Here is a 15,637-nt window from a genome sequence, read left to right as displayed (position 1 = left end):
TGTAGTTAGTCAGTACTCAGAAAAAGAAGTCTGTTGTTTTGTGCGAGCATGGATGCTGATCCCTGATCCATCCATGCAGGTTTCCTGCAAAGGTGATGTTTTAGTAATGGACTGTTGCAAAATAGGTGTTTTCTGCTGGTAGGCTGGTACGAACACGTTCCTTTCTGTGGTAACAAACCAATGGCGCCTGCAGCCATTGGGCTCTCAGCCCACAGCACCGGCCCCAAGGGCTGCTCTGTCCCTGCCTGCGTGCCTGGCTGATGGGCAGGGATGGAGGCCTTGGAGAGCAGCGGCCATTGCGGGCACGGGGCTCCCAACAGCTGCCCCCTGGCCCAGCTGGGCCCCACTTGGGGAGGAAGGAGGCTCCCAGCCCTGGCTTGGCTGAGCAGTTCCTGCCTGCCCCGGCCTCTGCTCTGGGCCCCACGCTGGCCACCCCGACAGCTCCTGGGCCAGGCTGTGGGAGGGCTGCTTTGCCCTCACCTGGCTCCCTGCCATCAGGGCCCTCCTGCTCCCTGTCGCACATGGCGGCTGTCAGTGCTGAGTCCCTGTCCAGGAACGCCGCTGCCTCCGCCAGGTGCTGGTCCTGTCTCTCTGTGGAAGGAAGAAGGATGTGGAAAGTTTGCAGAACAGGCCCAGAGCTACGAGGGTGCTACTCCCTGGTCAGTCCTGCGTGAGCCCTGCTCCTGTCTGCCTTCTGCTCCCATCGTTGCATTGAGGAACACCGCCGTCTCCTCTGGATGTTCCTGCGCTGATTCTGGGAAGGGAGAGGCAGGTGAGCCTGCAGCACAGGCCCAGAGCCCCGAGGTGTGGGGCCCCTCTGGTCCCTGGGCAGCTGCTTCCCTGCCTTACCTTCTCCTCCCGTTGCCAGGTCGCACTGACACACGGCCTGAGCCCAGCCTTCCCTTTTGGGGCCAAGGGAAATCTCTGCTCCTGGCCCCGGCACTGGACGCTTTCTCAGCTGGTCAGGGAAGGTGATGCTCCACGAGAGAGGCATGAGCATTGCAGGCAAGCCTACATCACTGCAGTCTTGCCAAAGGGCACCAAGAAGAAGCCAAGAAACTGCAGGGCCATCAGCCTCTCCTCCATCTCCCGACAGGTGACAGAACACCTCCTCCTGGATGTCGTCTCCAAAGCTCGGGAATAACAGGAAGGGAAAACCCTGCTTGAGGAATCTCATAGCATAGCCACCTCTGCTGCAGTGACTGGCTGGGTTTGTGTGGGGAGAGCAGTGGCTGAGTTGTCAGCTGTAACTTCAGCGAGGCTTTGTCCCTGCCTCCCATCACATGCTCCTGAGGCAGCTGAGGGAGAGTGGGGTGGAGAAGTGGACAGTGGAGCTCCAAACTCAGAGGGGTTGTGACCTCAGGGGGCCGTGCTGGGGCCAGCCTTGTTTGCCTTATTCCCCAGTGACCTGGCAGAAGGGACGGAGCGCTCCCTCAGCACGTTTGCTGATAGCACAGAAGCGGGAGCAGGGGCTGATGCACCCCTCCAGAGGGACCTGGACAGGCTCGACAGCCGAGCAGAGAGGGACCTAACAAAGTTGCTCAGGACAAAGCCTCTAGAAGAGCTTGACGCTTTGTAATTGCTAGGCAAGAATAGTTGTTTTGCATATTGGAATGTATAAGGTCGTGTGGTGATGTCCAGTCAGGGGAACCACTCAATCTCTATAAGTTACAGAACCAGTTCCTTAACTGTGTAAAGAAAGTCTTTGAGGCAAACTGCAAATTCAGAAACTTCTCCTAATATGAAGCTGGATGTTCACAATTTCCTGGCATGCTGGATGAAGCATAGGGATTCCAAAAGGGATGTGAAAGCAAGCCAATAAATCTTCTTTTAGAGTTCACACGTGTTTCCTGCTTGTTCCTTGAAGAACTTGCCAAACAATGTTACTTTTGAAATCCATTCAAAGATCTAATAGGAAAAAATATTGTCCAAAAGTGTTAGCCTGTGTTTCTGAATAGGAACATGTTTCTTGTGTCAATTCAAGATTTGTACCAGGGTTTGGGGTTTTTGGTGTGTATGCTTTGAATGTAAGTTGCTTCTTTGCAGGACTTTGAATAATTAGACTTTTAGTAATTAGATTGTGCAGCAGAGACAACATTTTACTGCGTGGTGCTGAAAAGGGTTGAGAAAGAGTCGGTGGCTGTGTGTCGATGCATAACTTGCGGGAGCAGCACCGGAGCAGTTCGCAGGGCCTGGAGAAGCAAACGGGTTCCTGGTGCTGAGGACAAAGTGTCCACAGCTCAGGATTGCATGGCTGAGCTCTTCTGGCTCCTTCTGCTTCAATGCCTTGCCGAGACACAGGTTCCCTGCAGAGCCCCGGGTGCAGCTTCCCAACTCTCCCCTTTTCTTCTGCCTCCTCCCTGCCTCCTGGATAAAGACATTCCCTGGCATTGCACCTGCTGTGCCTCCCTCCTAGTTCAGTGAAAGCATTGTTTTCCACCCAAGGGGGCTCTCCCCTGGAAACAGGAACGTGGATGAACTCCCGGTGCCCCAGCATCAGGCAGGTGCAGGGTATCTCTGCTTGTCATCCCCTGCCCTCTTTCCCTGGGATCCCGCTGACTGTTCTAGCAGTCAATGATCTGGACTTTGCAGGAGCGTGTTTGCAAAGACGTGAATGCAAAAACTCTACAAGAACTGTTTTTATGTGTCATGTCTTGACTTTTTTCAAAATATTTGCTAGAAGGAAAGCATGGACCAAACTGACAAAGTTCTTTAATGTGGGAAAAACATTTGACTCCCGAGTTGGGTACTGTTGCATGCTCTCCAGTCAGATACAAGGTAATCTTTCATTGAATTTCCTGGGTTTCCATTGCGTCAATGTAAAGAATGAGCTTTCTAAGGAGCTTAATACTAATTTTTCCACTTAATATGAAATGTCAAATTCATTAGATGGTTAGATGACAGAAGAATTGAGGTTGGGAGGCAGCTGCAGTGGTCCCCAGCTTTATCTCCTGTTCCCAACGGTGATCAGCACGGGCATGAAATCAGGTTCATCTCAGTTTACTGCAGAGAGGTCTTGAGGAAAACGTCGGTGCACCAAGAGCAGGTTTGGAATCTGTGCAGTGCAAGAGACTCTGCACAAGCTCTCTGGGCAACTGACTGTCAGGGGCAGGAGCCCTGGCGTAGCCGTGCCTGAACAGCACCTTTCTGCCTACAGTGCCACCCTCGATGACTGCCCTGGGGCCTGGGATTGGACCCTGCACTTGCTGCAGGTGTCCCTGGCCTGGTTCTGTGCTGACCAAAGGCTTGGAACCATCTCAGAACCTCGGTTCCCAAGGGGGCGGCCTCAAGTGGCTGCCGGGCAACTGAGGCCATGGCTGCCTGAACCTTGGGAGCAAGATGCTGATGTCAGAGTGGCCATTGTGACGCGTGCGACCAAAGCCCCAAAAGGGAAGGCTGGGCTCAGGCCGTGTGTCAGTGCGACCTGGCAACGGGAGGAGAAGGTAAGGCAGGGAAGCAGCTGCCCAGGGACCAGAGGGGCCCCACACCTCGGGGCTCTGGGCCTGTGCTGCAGGCTCACCTGCCTCTCCCTTCTCAGAATCAGCGCAGGAACATCCAGAGGAGACGGCGGTGTTCCTGAATGCGACGAAGGGAGCAGAAGGCGGACAGGAGCAGGGCTCACGCAGGACTTACCAGGGAGTAGCACCCTCGTAGCTCTGGGCCTGTTCTCCAAACTCCCATCACTCTTCTCTCTCCCACAGAGAGACAGGACCAGCACCTGGCGGAGACAGCGGCGTTCCTGGACAGGGATTCGGCGCTGACAGCCGCCATGTGCGACAGGGAGCAGGAGGGCCCTGATGGCAGGGAGCCAGGTGAGGGCAAAGCAGCCCTCCCACAGCCTGGCCCAGGGGCTGTCAGGGTGGCCAGCGTGGGGCCCAGAGCAGAGGCCGGGGCAGGCAGGAGCTGCTCAGCCAGGCCAGGGCTGGGAGCCTCCTTCCTCCCCAAGTGGGGCCCAGCTGGGCCAGGGGGCAGCTGTTGGGAGCCCCGTGCCCGCAATGGCCGCTGCTCTCCAAGGCCTCCAGCCCTGCCCATCAGCCAGGCACGCAGGCAGGGACAGAGCAGCCCTTGGGGTCGATGCTGCGGGCTGAGAGCCCCACAGAGCTGCTCATGCCCGCTGCCATTGCCTCTGTCCCCTGCAGAATGCGTGTTGTGTCGCCGTGTAGAGGCTGACCCGGACATCTGCGGCGACAAACGGGAGAAACACGGGCTCTGTGCCCACGTCTTCTGCCTGGTGAGTGGCTCAGGGCACTCCACCCAGCATTGGAATGGGCAGTCCCTGCCACCCTGTCCTCATCAGCTCTTCCCATTTTCTGCAGTATTTTGCCACACTGCTTTTCCAGCAAGCCAAGAAACATGTTGGACTCCTGGGTTTTCTGCCTCAAGAAATCCAACTTGCAGTCAGGCGGGCGGCACAGGAGGTGAGAGCCTGGCAAAAGAGCAGGGACATTTGTGCCAGGACAGGCTGGCCAGAGCTTATCCCAGACCCCCAGCAAGAAAGGCCGGCCATGCAGCCGGCTGTGGGACAAAGTCTGGCTCCCAGCAGCTCTGTGGAGCCTCTGGCACAGGAGCTTCCCTCACCAGCTGGCTCTGAGGGCTGAGAGCCAGCAGCGGCCCCATCCTGCGCCCTGCCCGCAGCCCTGGGGCTGCGTGGGGAGATCCCCAGGCTGCTGCTGATGGGGCTGCCTGGCTCATTCCAGCACTGCTGTGTCTGTGGCCAGAGCGGGGCCACCATCATGTGCTGCAGGGAAGGCTGCGACAGATGGTTCCACCTGCCCTGTGCCAAGGAGGGCGGCTGTGTGACACAGTACATTGCCCCATTCAGGTAGCCCCTCTCCCCTCCTGGCCACCCCCAGGGAAGGACCAAGACTTTCTCATTATGCCCATCCCTTTGCCCCCAGGTCCTACTGCCCTGAGCACCGTCCAGAGCAGGACGTGCAGGTGACTCCAGAGCCGGGCACCGAATGCCCCATCTGCATGGAGCCAGTGGAGGATAGAAAGACCTTCAACACCATCGTGTGCCCAACATGCAAAAGAGCCTGGTTCCACAGGGACTGCCTCCAGGTGGGAGCCATGCCCTCAGGCCTGGGACACAGCAGGTGCTCAGCAGCACCGGGGCCTGGCTCACACTGCTTCTGTTTGCCCTGCAGGGACAGGCCATGTGTGCTGGTCTTTTTTCCTTTCGCTGCCCCCTCTGCAGAGATCATGAGGATTTCCTTGTTGAAATGTTCTTTCTGGGGATCCGAACCCCCATCAGGTTGGTGTCCTTCTGCGGGGCTCACAAGACAGGAGGGTGCAAGTGCCGTGCTGTGCCAGGCCCTGCCCCAGAAGTCCAGACCCTGCCCCATCCAGGGAGTCTGGACTTCCGCTTCTCACGGGACTTGGAAAAGCATTGGAGGAAGAGCAGGGACACCCTTTTACCTCCATGGGGTCAGGGCAGCAGAAACACATCAGCTTTTCCTTTCTCCATTAGAGACCCAACATGGGAGGACAATGACGCCTTTGCAGATCTAGGAGAGAGGCACAACACGTGCACTGCCAGGGAATGCCTTTATCCAGGAGGCAGGGAGGAGGCAGAGGAAGAGGGGTGAGTTGGGAAGCTGCACCCGGGGCTCTGCAGGGAACCTGTGTCTCGGGAAGGGCTCAAAGCAGAAGGAGCCAGAGGAGCTCGGCTGCACAATCCCGTGCTGGGACACTTTGTCTTCAGAGCCATCAACCCGTTTGCTTCCCCAGGCCCTGGGAGCTGCTCCTGTGCTCCTCCTGTGCTGCCGAGGGCACCCACAGGCGCTGCTCTGGCCTGACAGTGAGGACAACCCACTGGGAGTGTGAGAGCTGTGCTGGTCTCGACACAGGTATGAGGCAAAGCAGGCGGGTGTCCCTGGGCTGGGGCCAGTGCCCAGGCTGGGCACGGCAAAGCCCATGGGCTCCTGGAGGGCTGGGGGCAGTGCTCTGGTCGGGCATGGCTTGGTCCAGGCCTGTTTGACATTCCTGTTTGCTTTTACAGGCTCCAGGGATGAGCCGGAGCTCAATGGCCCCAGCCTGACCAGACAGTCAGGACTGGAGTCTTCTCAGGGCCTCTCAGAATCTGAGGCCATCAGCCCCACCTCCAACACCCCAGTGTCATCGGGTCTGGCTCCCCGTTCTCCATCTCCGGAGGCCAGCAGCCACAGCAGCCCCCGGCGTGCAGCCTCATCCTTGGCAGACAGCGGCAGCCCAAGCACATCAAGGCCAAGACACAGCAGCTCCATGGACCCTGAGGACAGGGTCCATTCCAGATGTGCTGGGCCTGACCACAGGCAAAGCCGCTCTCGCCAGCAGAGTCGGGCCACAGATAGACCCGTCCGGTCACGGAGTCGCCGTGACAGGAGCAGCGGGACAAGACCAAGGGCTGAGAGTCCCAGGCGCAGGGAGACACCATCACAGGCTTCCCCCAGATGCAGCTGCTTCTGCTGTCAAGCTCGGGCCTTAAGTCCACCTGTCTGGTCAAGGAGTCACTGTGACCAGAGCAGCAGGACAACATCAAGGGCAGAGAGGCCCAGGCGAAGGCAGACACCATCGCGGGCAGCCCCCAGACTCAGCCGATCCCGCCGGGAAGCTCAGGCCCAGAGTCCACCTGCCCGGTCGAGGAGTCGCCGAGACAGGAGCAGCAGCACAACATCGAGGGCAGAGAGGCCCAGGCGAAGGGAGACACCATCGCAGGCAGCCCCCAGACGCAGCCACTCCCGCCTACCACGTCAAGTCTTGAACCAACCTGTCCGGTCCAGCAGTCTCCAGGACAGGAGCAGGAGGACAGCAGCAAGTGCTGAGAGGCCCAGGCGAAGGGAGACATCCTCAGGGACGTCCCCCAGACGCAGCCGCTCCCGCCTGCAACGTCGAGCCTCAAATCAACCTGTCCAATCCAGGAGTCACCAGGACAGGAGCAGGAGGACAGCAGCAAGTGCTGAGACGCCCAGGCGCAGGGGGACACCATCGGGGACGTCGCGCTGGAGCAACCGCTCCCGCCAGCCACGTCGGGCCTCAACTCGGACCTCTATCAGCAGCACGTAGTGTCATCTTTTCTTTCTAGTCCTTCCGTTTGCTGCTGTAAGTGAAGGTGAGAAGGGTCAGTACAGGGACCTTGAGATTTGCAGGTCTGTGGGAAAACCCGAATTAGCTCTTGGCATTTCTATGATTCTTGATTTCTGTTATCGTGTATTGTTAAGGAAAAGCCACTTAAGGACATAGCTAATTAAAAAGGACACTCATTGCTGCCTTTAGACAGATATTTCCCCACTTCTTACCCTTGAAAGTGAACCAATCCTTAATGGCTTGGATACGTTTAGGGAGACATGCAAAGCAAGGTGGCTCTTAGGGAAGCTGTCTTTGAAAAGGCCGTGTGCTGAGTTGCTATCCTTAAACCATCTCATTTCAGTAGAGCCTTCCTTCAGTGAAGCAGAAGAAGAAAGTAGAGAGTGAGACACTGCCTCAAATGTCTGGAGAAATCGATTGTGACACTGCTGCTGATTTTAAAGACTTGATTGGACCTTCAAAGATCAAACCAGAAAAGACCGTGGAAATAGCCTGGGACAAAGAGGATGCGCAGGACTCTGCCCCAGACGAATTTCCGAGACCTTTGCCTGAAAAAGACAGAACTCAGGAGTCGAGTGCGTTCAAGTTTTCCTTCTTTGGAGACACAGAGGAGTTGGGCATCAAAGAAGGTAACAGCAGAACCCTCCTAACGGAGCCATTTCTAAGGAACGGCTTCTGGCAGGCACTGTAGAGCAAGATGGTGTAAAGAAGGTCATAATCCAGAGGATGATCAGCAGCAGAAATCAGTACTTATGCTGAAGCATTTTGATCTTCATTGCTACTTGCCAAGGTTGTGGGAGATTAATGAGAGGTAACACCTGCTTGCATCTCAGGAATTTTGAGAGGCACGCCTTGAGAAGGCATTGGGATTTTTGCAGAGTGGTGAAAAAGCTTGTTGTCATGCCCTAAAGTTCTCAAATAGGGACAAAGGTGACACAGCAGTCATACCAAGTTACATGGAACACAACAGGATTTTAAGGAAAATGGGTGTTAAGGTAGAGGGAGGAGCAAAATCCTGGAGTTGACCCCAAGCTCCATGACCATTCATTAGTTACCGAATTCTATTCCTGGACCTTCAGAAAAGTGAAACTGAATGACACTGAAGGATCATTGGGGTGTCCTAAGCTCAGATAAAATAAGGCCTTATGAAATGAAGATGAAGGAATATTTAATCAAGTCACAGTCAGATAGGAATGAAAGGAAGCCGTGCCAAGTTATCCAAAATATTAACAAACAACACAAAGCAACAAGCCCCCCACACTTGTGCTGAATTCAGAAGCTATTCACTGTCTTCTGGATGCAATGATAAATGTTGAAGAATACATAGGAGATGCCTTGAACAAAGTGGAAGATCCTGGAGCAGAGCTACAGCTCAGAAAATCAGGGAGGAGAAGATTCTGTCCTTCCTAAATCTGTCTTCTCCAGTGTACATATTTCACTTGAAAGAAGGAATTTTTCCTGGCAAGCAGAGAAATAATCTGGTTTTGGCTTGCTTTCTCTTTTGGTGCTGGTTTTGCAGAGCCTCACATACTTGGGACGATAAAACTGGAAAAAGTCAGGTGGCAAGAGGATTCACATTTCCAAGACCTCACTTCTGAGGGTGCTGATGAGCCTGAGATGTCAGAAATTGAAAAGCACCAAGAAAGGCAAGTTCCATTTGTATTTGTTGTCTACTTGGCTGTAGTAGTTGGATGCTGTGGGAATATGAATGGCAGCACTGAGGAAATGGGAAACTGACACTGCACACCTCTGAGCAAGGAAAGTCATCTTGAAAAACCATTGGTGCTGTGTGGAGTCCAGAGTCCCAGCAGCCCCTTGGATGTGAAGTTGAATGTGAAGAGAGAGAAGATGAGCACAAGAAATTGATTGGGTTGTTTTGGTTTGGCCAAGCCCAAACAGAGTTTTGCCAAAAGGCAAAGACACAGTCAGTTTTCTTGTAAAAAGTGGGGTTTTTTAATAGAAGGCTTTATTTGCATACTATGGAGCAGAGCTCTTCCATGTATACCATTTCTCTGAGGCACTACAGCTCTAACTCATGCTCATGGGATTTGATAGGACCTTTTAGGATGCTAAAACCCCTTTGTACTTGTCTAGGGTTTTTTCTCTACCATGCACAGAAAATGCTGGAGTTTTCTTCTTCTCTAAAGATGATGAACGCCTAAGAGGTACGACACAACTTCTTCAGCCCCTTTTGTATATTTTTCCCTTTTAAACCCTTACTGGACTTGAGTAAGGAGGAAAAAATGTTATGAATGCTCTGTAGTCAAAATTTGCCATGCTTTCTTGTAGTCAAAGTTGTGGTAGATCCCATGAGAGAGTCCTGGTAAAAAATAAAGGCTGAGCAGCTTTCTGTCTTTCCTTTCTTTCAGATAATTGCCTCATAGCTATAGGAACTTTTAGAGCTTAGGAAAAATATAGTCACTAGACAGGTTACTGAGACATTTAGGATCCTTTCAGGTAGGTCTATCACCTTTAACTTTTTCCTGTCTTTCTGGTGTTAATCTGAGGAATGCCGAGTGCTCTTGTCAGTGACATATGTGCGTGCGGTTCTTCATCCTAATGAATCTGGGGCTTTCTCTTCTGAAGCCAGTGAATTTTCGATTTAAAAACAAAGACAACAACAACAAAAGAAAACATACACAGCCCCCAAAAATTACACAGGGCGCCAAAACAATTGCTTGTTCTATTTTGTAGAATATAGTCTCAAGTCAGGCTTAAATGACGTTTGTTTCTTGAGATTTGTTAGATAACGCTGATGAAATGTATGGCTGTGTTCATACAGTTACTGCCCTGCAATCTTCCAGCCTGTCTGATTTACAGGGTGTGTTAGAATGGAGATCTCAGCCCTTGGCAGGCAGCACTTCTGGGGGCAGCTGTGGGATCCTGCTGCTGAGCATTTAATGCAAGAGCTGCTGTTTCACTGCAATTTAGATTTCAGCAGGTTCAGGGAGACAGCTGCTGCCTTTCATTTTTCTTAGTACACCAGGCTGCAGTAGGGAACATTTCTGCTGAAGCCGACATGTGGTGGGGGGCAAGAGAATAGGAGGGACGTGAAGAATAGAGCTTCTGACTTGACTGTTGTGTTGTTCATTCATGATTGTTGGGAGCAGCAGCAGAATCAGAAGGGTTGAACCCTATTGATTGGTGTTGTGTTTTGTTTTGTGCAGAGGGCCCAGAGTTATTTTGTAGATCTGTAGAGCTCAGTGAAGAAAAAGTGGGTTGGGAAGACAGATGTAGATTATTGTTTGAGGTGAGTATGGAGCATCTGTTCCCTGGTAACTGTGGCTGAATGCTGGGCATGGGGAGGGAACACGGCTATGGATGTGCATGCAAAATTAATTCAGGACCTCCAGAAGAGCCTGAAGCTTTGTAACTGTCAGGGAACAAAAGGTTGTTAGTATACTGGTGTGTGTAACATGATGATGTGATGTCCAGCCAGGTAAACCACTGCATCTCTGTATGTTACAGGAGCAGCTAGCTAACTAGATGTAAGGGAAGTATTTAAGAGAAACAGTGAATTTAGAGACTTCTGCAAGTAGTGGATTCAAAAACTTCTCCTAGGAATATGTTAGGTTTTCATTAATTTCTGGATCGTCTAAGGAAGCATAAGAATTCCAAACGGAAACTGAACCCAAACTAATAAACCCTTTCTTGAAAAGAATCCTGTCCTATTTGTTCCTTGAAGAAGTTGCCAAACAACTTTACCTTTTAAATCCTTCCAAGGATCTAACAAGAAACAATACTGGCAAACCCGCTTAGGCAGTGTTTCTGAGCTGGCGCTGATGCTCTCGGGTTCCGGGGAGCCACGGGAAGGCTCCAGTCCAGACTGTCCGGTCAGGCTGGGGCCATTGAGCTCCGGCTCAGCCCTGGAGGCTGTGAGGGCAATCAGCAATGTCAAAGGCCTCCCAGGCCTGGGCCAGGCTGGGCCGCAGCATTGCCCCCAGCCCTCCAGGAGCCTACGGGCTCTGCCAAGCCCGAAATGGGGCTTGGCCTGACAGCCGTGCCCAGAGCAACAGAGCTGTCACACTCCACGCTGGTTCTGGTCGCTGTCAGGCACGAGCAACACCTGTGGGTGCCCTGGGCAATGCAGGAGCAGCACAGGGGCACTTGCCAGGGCCTGGGGAAACGCAGGGGTCGGCTTTTACAGGACGACACAACACGCATGCTGCAGGGGAGAGAGCCAATGGCAGCGGGCATGAACAGCTCTGTGGGGCTCTCAGCCCGCAGCATCGGCCCCAAGGGCTGCTCTGTCCCTGCCTGCGTGCCTGGCTGATGGGCAGGGCTGGAGGCCTTGGAGAGCAGCGGCCATTGCGGGCACGGGGCTCCCAACAGCTGCCCCCTGGCCCAGCTGGGCCCCACTTGGGGAGGAAGGAGGCTCCCAGCCCTGGCCTGGCTGAGCAGCTCCTGCCTGCCCCGGCCTCTGCTCTGGGCCCCACGCTGGCCACCCTGACAGCCCCTGGGCCAGGCTGTGGGAGGGCTGCTTTGCCCTCACCTGGCTCCCTGCCATCAGGGCTCTCCTGCTCCCTGTCGCACATGATTCTGGTCAGTGGTGAGTCCCTGTGCAGGAACACCATGGTGTCCTCCACGTGCAAGTCCTCTCCCTCCATGGCAGAAAGGAAGAATGCTCGACTAACTACGGAACTGCTACATAGCAGCATACTTCTCTTAATACTTACTCATGGTTTCCCTGGAATCAAAGCACTCAGCTCTCTTTACCTGGGGTATTTGAGGGGCAACTGTATCAAATCCCAGCATTACATTGTTAGAGCTGCACAAAGGAATAACTGACTGCTTGGTAAAGAGTTTAACATACTTGCAAAATTATGAAGGTGGCCCTTTTTAATGTCAGTTACACTTGGTAGGCTTTTCCTTGTGCCTGGTGGAACATTGGGATGCATTGAGACACGTTGGGGGATGGATAACACATCGGGGGATGACCAGGATGTGTCATCTTGCGATGGTGTCTCCTTACACCTCAGCCACTGCTCCGGGATCTCTGCTCATCCCTGCTGTTCCAGCTGACTGTTCCTCAGAGCCCTGCAGGAGCACTGGGACTGCCCGCCCGAGGGGGTTTGTGAAGCAAAGCCTCTCCTCCATCCCTTCCCGTCTCGGCCAAGAAAGCTGCCACGGGGTCCCTGGTTCTGTTTTCTTGCTAATGCTGTAGTTATTGTTGTTTGTTTGCCTTGTTATAAATACTAGTAAAGAACTGTTATTCCTATCCCCAGATCTCTGCCTGAGAGGCCCCTTGATTTCAGAATTATAATAATTTGGAGGGAGGGGGTCTACATTTTTTTATTCCAAGGGAGGCTCCTGCCCTCCCTAGCAGACACCAGTCTTCTAAAACCGAGACACCAAGGGCAAATGGGGAGGCCTTACCAAGGGTAGAAGATGGAGACGCTGACTCAGTTGGGCTTAAGAAAGAAAACAGAAAACCTGATAAAGACAAGAGTAAATCAGAAAGGCTCACTAAAACAAGAAACTAAGAGCGCAGACAGACGCCCATCTGGCCCATTTGTCATCTTACCCTGAAAGGTAGGAAGGTCAAGATGCATTCCTTCCTCCCTTCCAGGACCACTACTCATAAAAAGACCACCGACTTATTTCAAAGAACAAACCAGGCGTGCTTAATTTCCTTTTTCCTCATTAACATGAGAAATGGAGAGTGGGTGGTAACTGAGTTATGAATATGTATTTGTATTCAATAATTTTGTAAATCAAAGCCAATTACCATTTGTACTCAGGGCTGCGTGCACATTAGGGATGACCCAGCACCAGTCCAGCGCTAATTAAACATATCCTTTCTAATTAAAACAATTAGAGAGTTTTTGTCCATCCAGTTGGATATTGATACTAGATCATATCCATATTTTGGTAAATCCCCTGATACCTAAGATTCCCCTCTAATGTATAACCCTGCCTCTTCATTTTTAATTCTTAGGAATTTATGGTGTTTCCCCATTGTCTCTTTCATCTTTCAATATCCAATTTCATTTATCAGCAAACCTACAATTTGTTTGTAAAGGCAAATATCTTTTTTCCATTCATCAATCAGTGGAATCTTTCCCATTGATTCTTTTATCTCTCAGTGCTAGTTTTACCTACCAGCAGACCCACAGCTTATTTGTAAAGACAAATCTGTTATTCCTCTCAATCCCTCTCCTTTTATTTTTTTAATAATTGTCTTTCCAAACTTTAGTTATCATTGACTTAATTTCTTGTTCCTGGGTCTTTTTTGATTTTGCAATTATTTGCAGTGACATCAATTTCTGTCCTTTTGCAGCCATCTCTGGATCAGTAGGCATGGCTAATACTTGCATCTCTTTGATCACACGTTGAATTATTTCTACTAAGCAAGGGATGATGCATGTTGTCCTGGGGTAACTTTATGATACTGGTATCCCCAATCATCTGGTTTATGTTATATATTAAGTTCTGCACCTTTAAGACTGGCTTTGAGAGCAAGGGAAAGAGAAGAAAAAGCGTGCAGTGTGTTAAAGAAAAACATCACTCCCACACATCCCGCTCCTGGACTGTGGTGTCTGCAGCACGGACAGACAGCGGGACAGAGCTTCTCTCTGGTTTTTAGTTAGTTTTAGCCAGCTGAGGTAGAGGAGTTTCCTGGACCTTTGTTTTTTTCCTTTTTTTTTCCCTCTTAGATCTGTGCAAGCCTGCTCTAGACTGAACACCCAGCCAAACCCCGGGAGCTCATGCCTGTGGCCCACCGGGGCCTGGGCCTTGGCACTTTCCAGCGCCGAAAGGACTGATAAGAACCTGAGCGAGCCGAGCTACACCACATGAAAAAGACTTTTGTTCCTAGACTTGCCATCCCATCGAACAGCGAGAGGTTTTATTATTTAGTATTATTCAATTTCTGTAAAATAAACAGCCTTTTCCACTTCTCTCCAAAGAATTTTTTTTTTCTTTTTTTTTCCCTCTTTCCTGGACCAGGGGTGGGGAGGGGGCATTTCCCTGAAGAAATCCCCATTTAGAGTTTTCCTCCCTAATTTGCCCTAAACTAAGACACATGGTAAAAAGGTTAGAGTTGCTGCAGCACAAAAAAGCATTTGTTTAATCTATAGTTCATGAGGTAACCACGGAAAAATGTCCCATTCTCTTGTATATGCTTCCTGTTCTATTTAGACAATAAATGCCTCTTTCCGAAGAATGAAGCTGTCATGGATTTCTTTCTTCATCCCAAAATCTTGTTTCTATTATGGACTTCATCCAGGGTGCTAACTCACTATTAAGGTTTGACTGGGCTGGCCACCTATGGCCTGTTTTCAGATTCCCCTGGGCCTCTGCAGACCCAGCAATTGCTAAGGTTAAAGGTTTCTGCTACTTCTTCTCCTAAGGTTAAAAAATTATTTTCCCAATTTTGGCCCCAGCCTGACAGAATAAAGGTAAGATTATTAAGAGAAACATTCTAATGGTGTCATCTAATTTCCCCACCTAATTTTCACTTTCATGTTGTCTCCTGCACCACCTGTGGTGAGGGAAGGCACAGAAACAGCTTAACATAAAGAAAGCCATGACAGCCAGGATTGGCCTCTAATGACTGGAGGTTGGAGAGAAGGGATGCCCACACAAACTATTTCAGCAGGCAGTCTGTGGGGAGGCACTCGGGGCTCCCCCCGATGTCGGCGCACTGGCTCCTGCTCTGGTCCACTCCTGTGGAGTGTCAGTCACAGCTTCCCATCCTTCTCCTCCAGCTGAGATGTCCAAATCTCCGAGGCTTCAGAGATCTTGACCCAAGTGCGATGGGTCCACCTGTGTTCAGCTCTCTTGACGGCTGTTTCTGTGGACAGCAACACTTGGAAAGGTCCAAGCCACTTAACCACCAGTGGTGCTTCTTTCCACTCCTTAACTAGGACCCGGTCTCCTGTCTGGATGTTGTGAACAGCAAAGTCCAAAGGCAAGGTCTGTGCCAGCTGAGTTTCCTGTTGAAGAGATTTCACAAGAGTCAGTATCTGGGCCACAAACTGTTTTTAATATACATCACTTATCTTTAGCCCTGCCCCAGGCGGAGAATTACAAGGATAAGGATTTCCAAACATCAATTCAAAGGGAGATAGTTGAATATCCCCCCTGGGTCTGTCCCTTATTTGTCGCTCTATTGGGAACCACGAGAAGAACGACACATACTCTCTTGTGGAGTCGAACTGGAAAATTTCTCTCAGTTCATTATCTCAGGTCTTCTTTATAGACCGATACGTGAAAAGTACAGAAAGGAAAACTCTTATTGGTTAGTAAACTAACACATTACCATCATTTCTTAGTGGAGTTCACCACCCCTCAACCTTGTCTTGCAAGAAAACAAGGAACAGACACACAGCACCTGCAAGGCTGTCTTCTATCTCTAAAGATTGTTTGAATTCCTCTTTATGAATTCCCAGGCCACTTTCCCAGGCAAGACTGAGAAAGGTATGTGGCCTGCTATTCCACAGGCACTTGTGCTCCCTGCTTCACTGTTAGCATCCATACTTACTCTTGCAAAAGCCAGTGGCAAGAGCTGTACCCACTGCATCTTAGTTTCTATCACCAGTTTCGGAATGTGTTTCTTCATTTCCCCATT

General features: G+C 51.3%; 1 protein-coding gene across 8 annotated transcripts; it reads left to right on the top strand.

Moving 5' to 3' along the window:
- Positions 1-3,179: 3,179 nt before the first annotated feature.
- On the top strand, positions 3,180-13,972 carry LOC111943933 (uncharacterized). Of its 8 annotated transcripts, none has more exons than XM_086846503.1 (16): positions 3,180-3,443; positions 3,539-3,812; positions 4,140-4,231; positions 4,317-4,418; positions 4,698-4,822; positions 4,899-5,061; positions 5,148-5,254; positions 5,471-5,584; positions 5,731-5,849; positions 6,002-7,090; positions 7,409-7,694; positions 8,585-8,711; positions 9,160-9,230; positions 9,435-9,522; positions 10,233-10,315; positions 13,722-13,972. In XM_086846503.1, the coding sequence occupies exons 2-10, from the start codon at positions 3,770-3,772 to the stop codon at positions 7,042-7,044; spliced, it is 1,908 nt and encodes a 635-aa protein (XP_086702629.1). In that variant the 5' UTR covers positions 3,180-3,443; positions 3,539-3,769; the 3' UTR covers positions 7,045-7,090; positions 7,409-7,694; positions 8,585-8,711; positions 9,160-9,230; positions 9,435-9,522; positions 10,233-10,315; positions 13,722-13,972. The 8 variants fall into 8 exon arrangements, with proteins under 8 accessions (XP_086702629.1, XP_086702632.1, XP_086702627.1 ...); XM_086846506.1 differs by having other exon boundaries at positions 7,409-7,876; XM_086846501.1 differs by lacking the exon at positions 13,722-13,972 and adding an exon at positions 10,534-10,726.
- Positions 13,973-15,637: the final 1,665 nt, after the last annotated feature.

This window comes from Cyanistes caeruleus, chromosome 11, assembly GCF_971803275.1.
Source record: "Cyanistes caeruleus chromosome 11, bCyaCae1.hap1.1, whole genome shotgun sequence".
Taxonomy (NCBI): domain Eukaryota; kingdom Metazoa; phylum Chordata; class Aves; order Passeriformes; family Paridae; genus Cyanistes; species Cyanistes caeruleus.
Note: the sequence above shows the minus strand (reverse complement) of the source record. Positions and strands in the feature narration are given on the sequence as shown.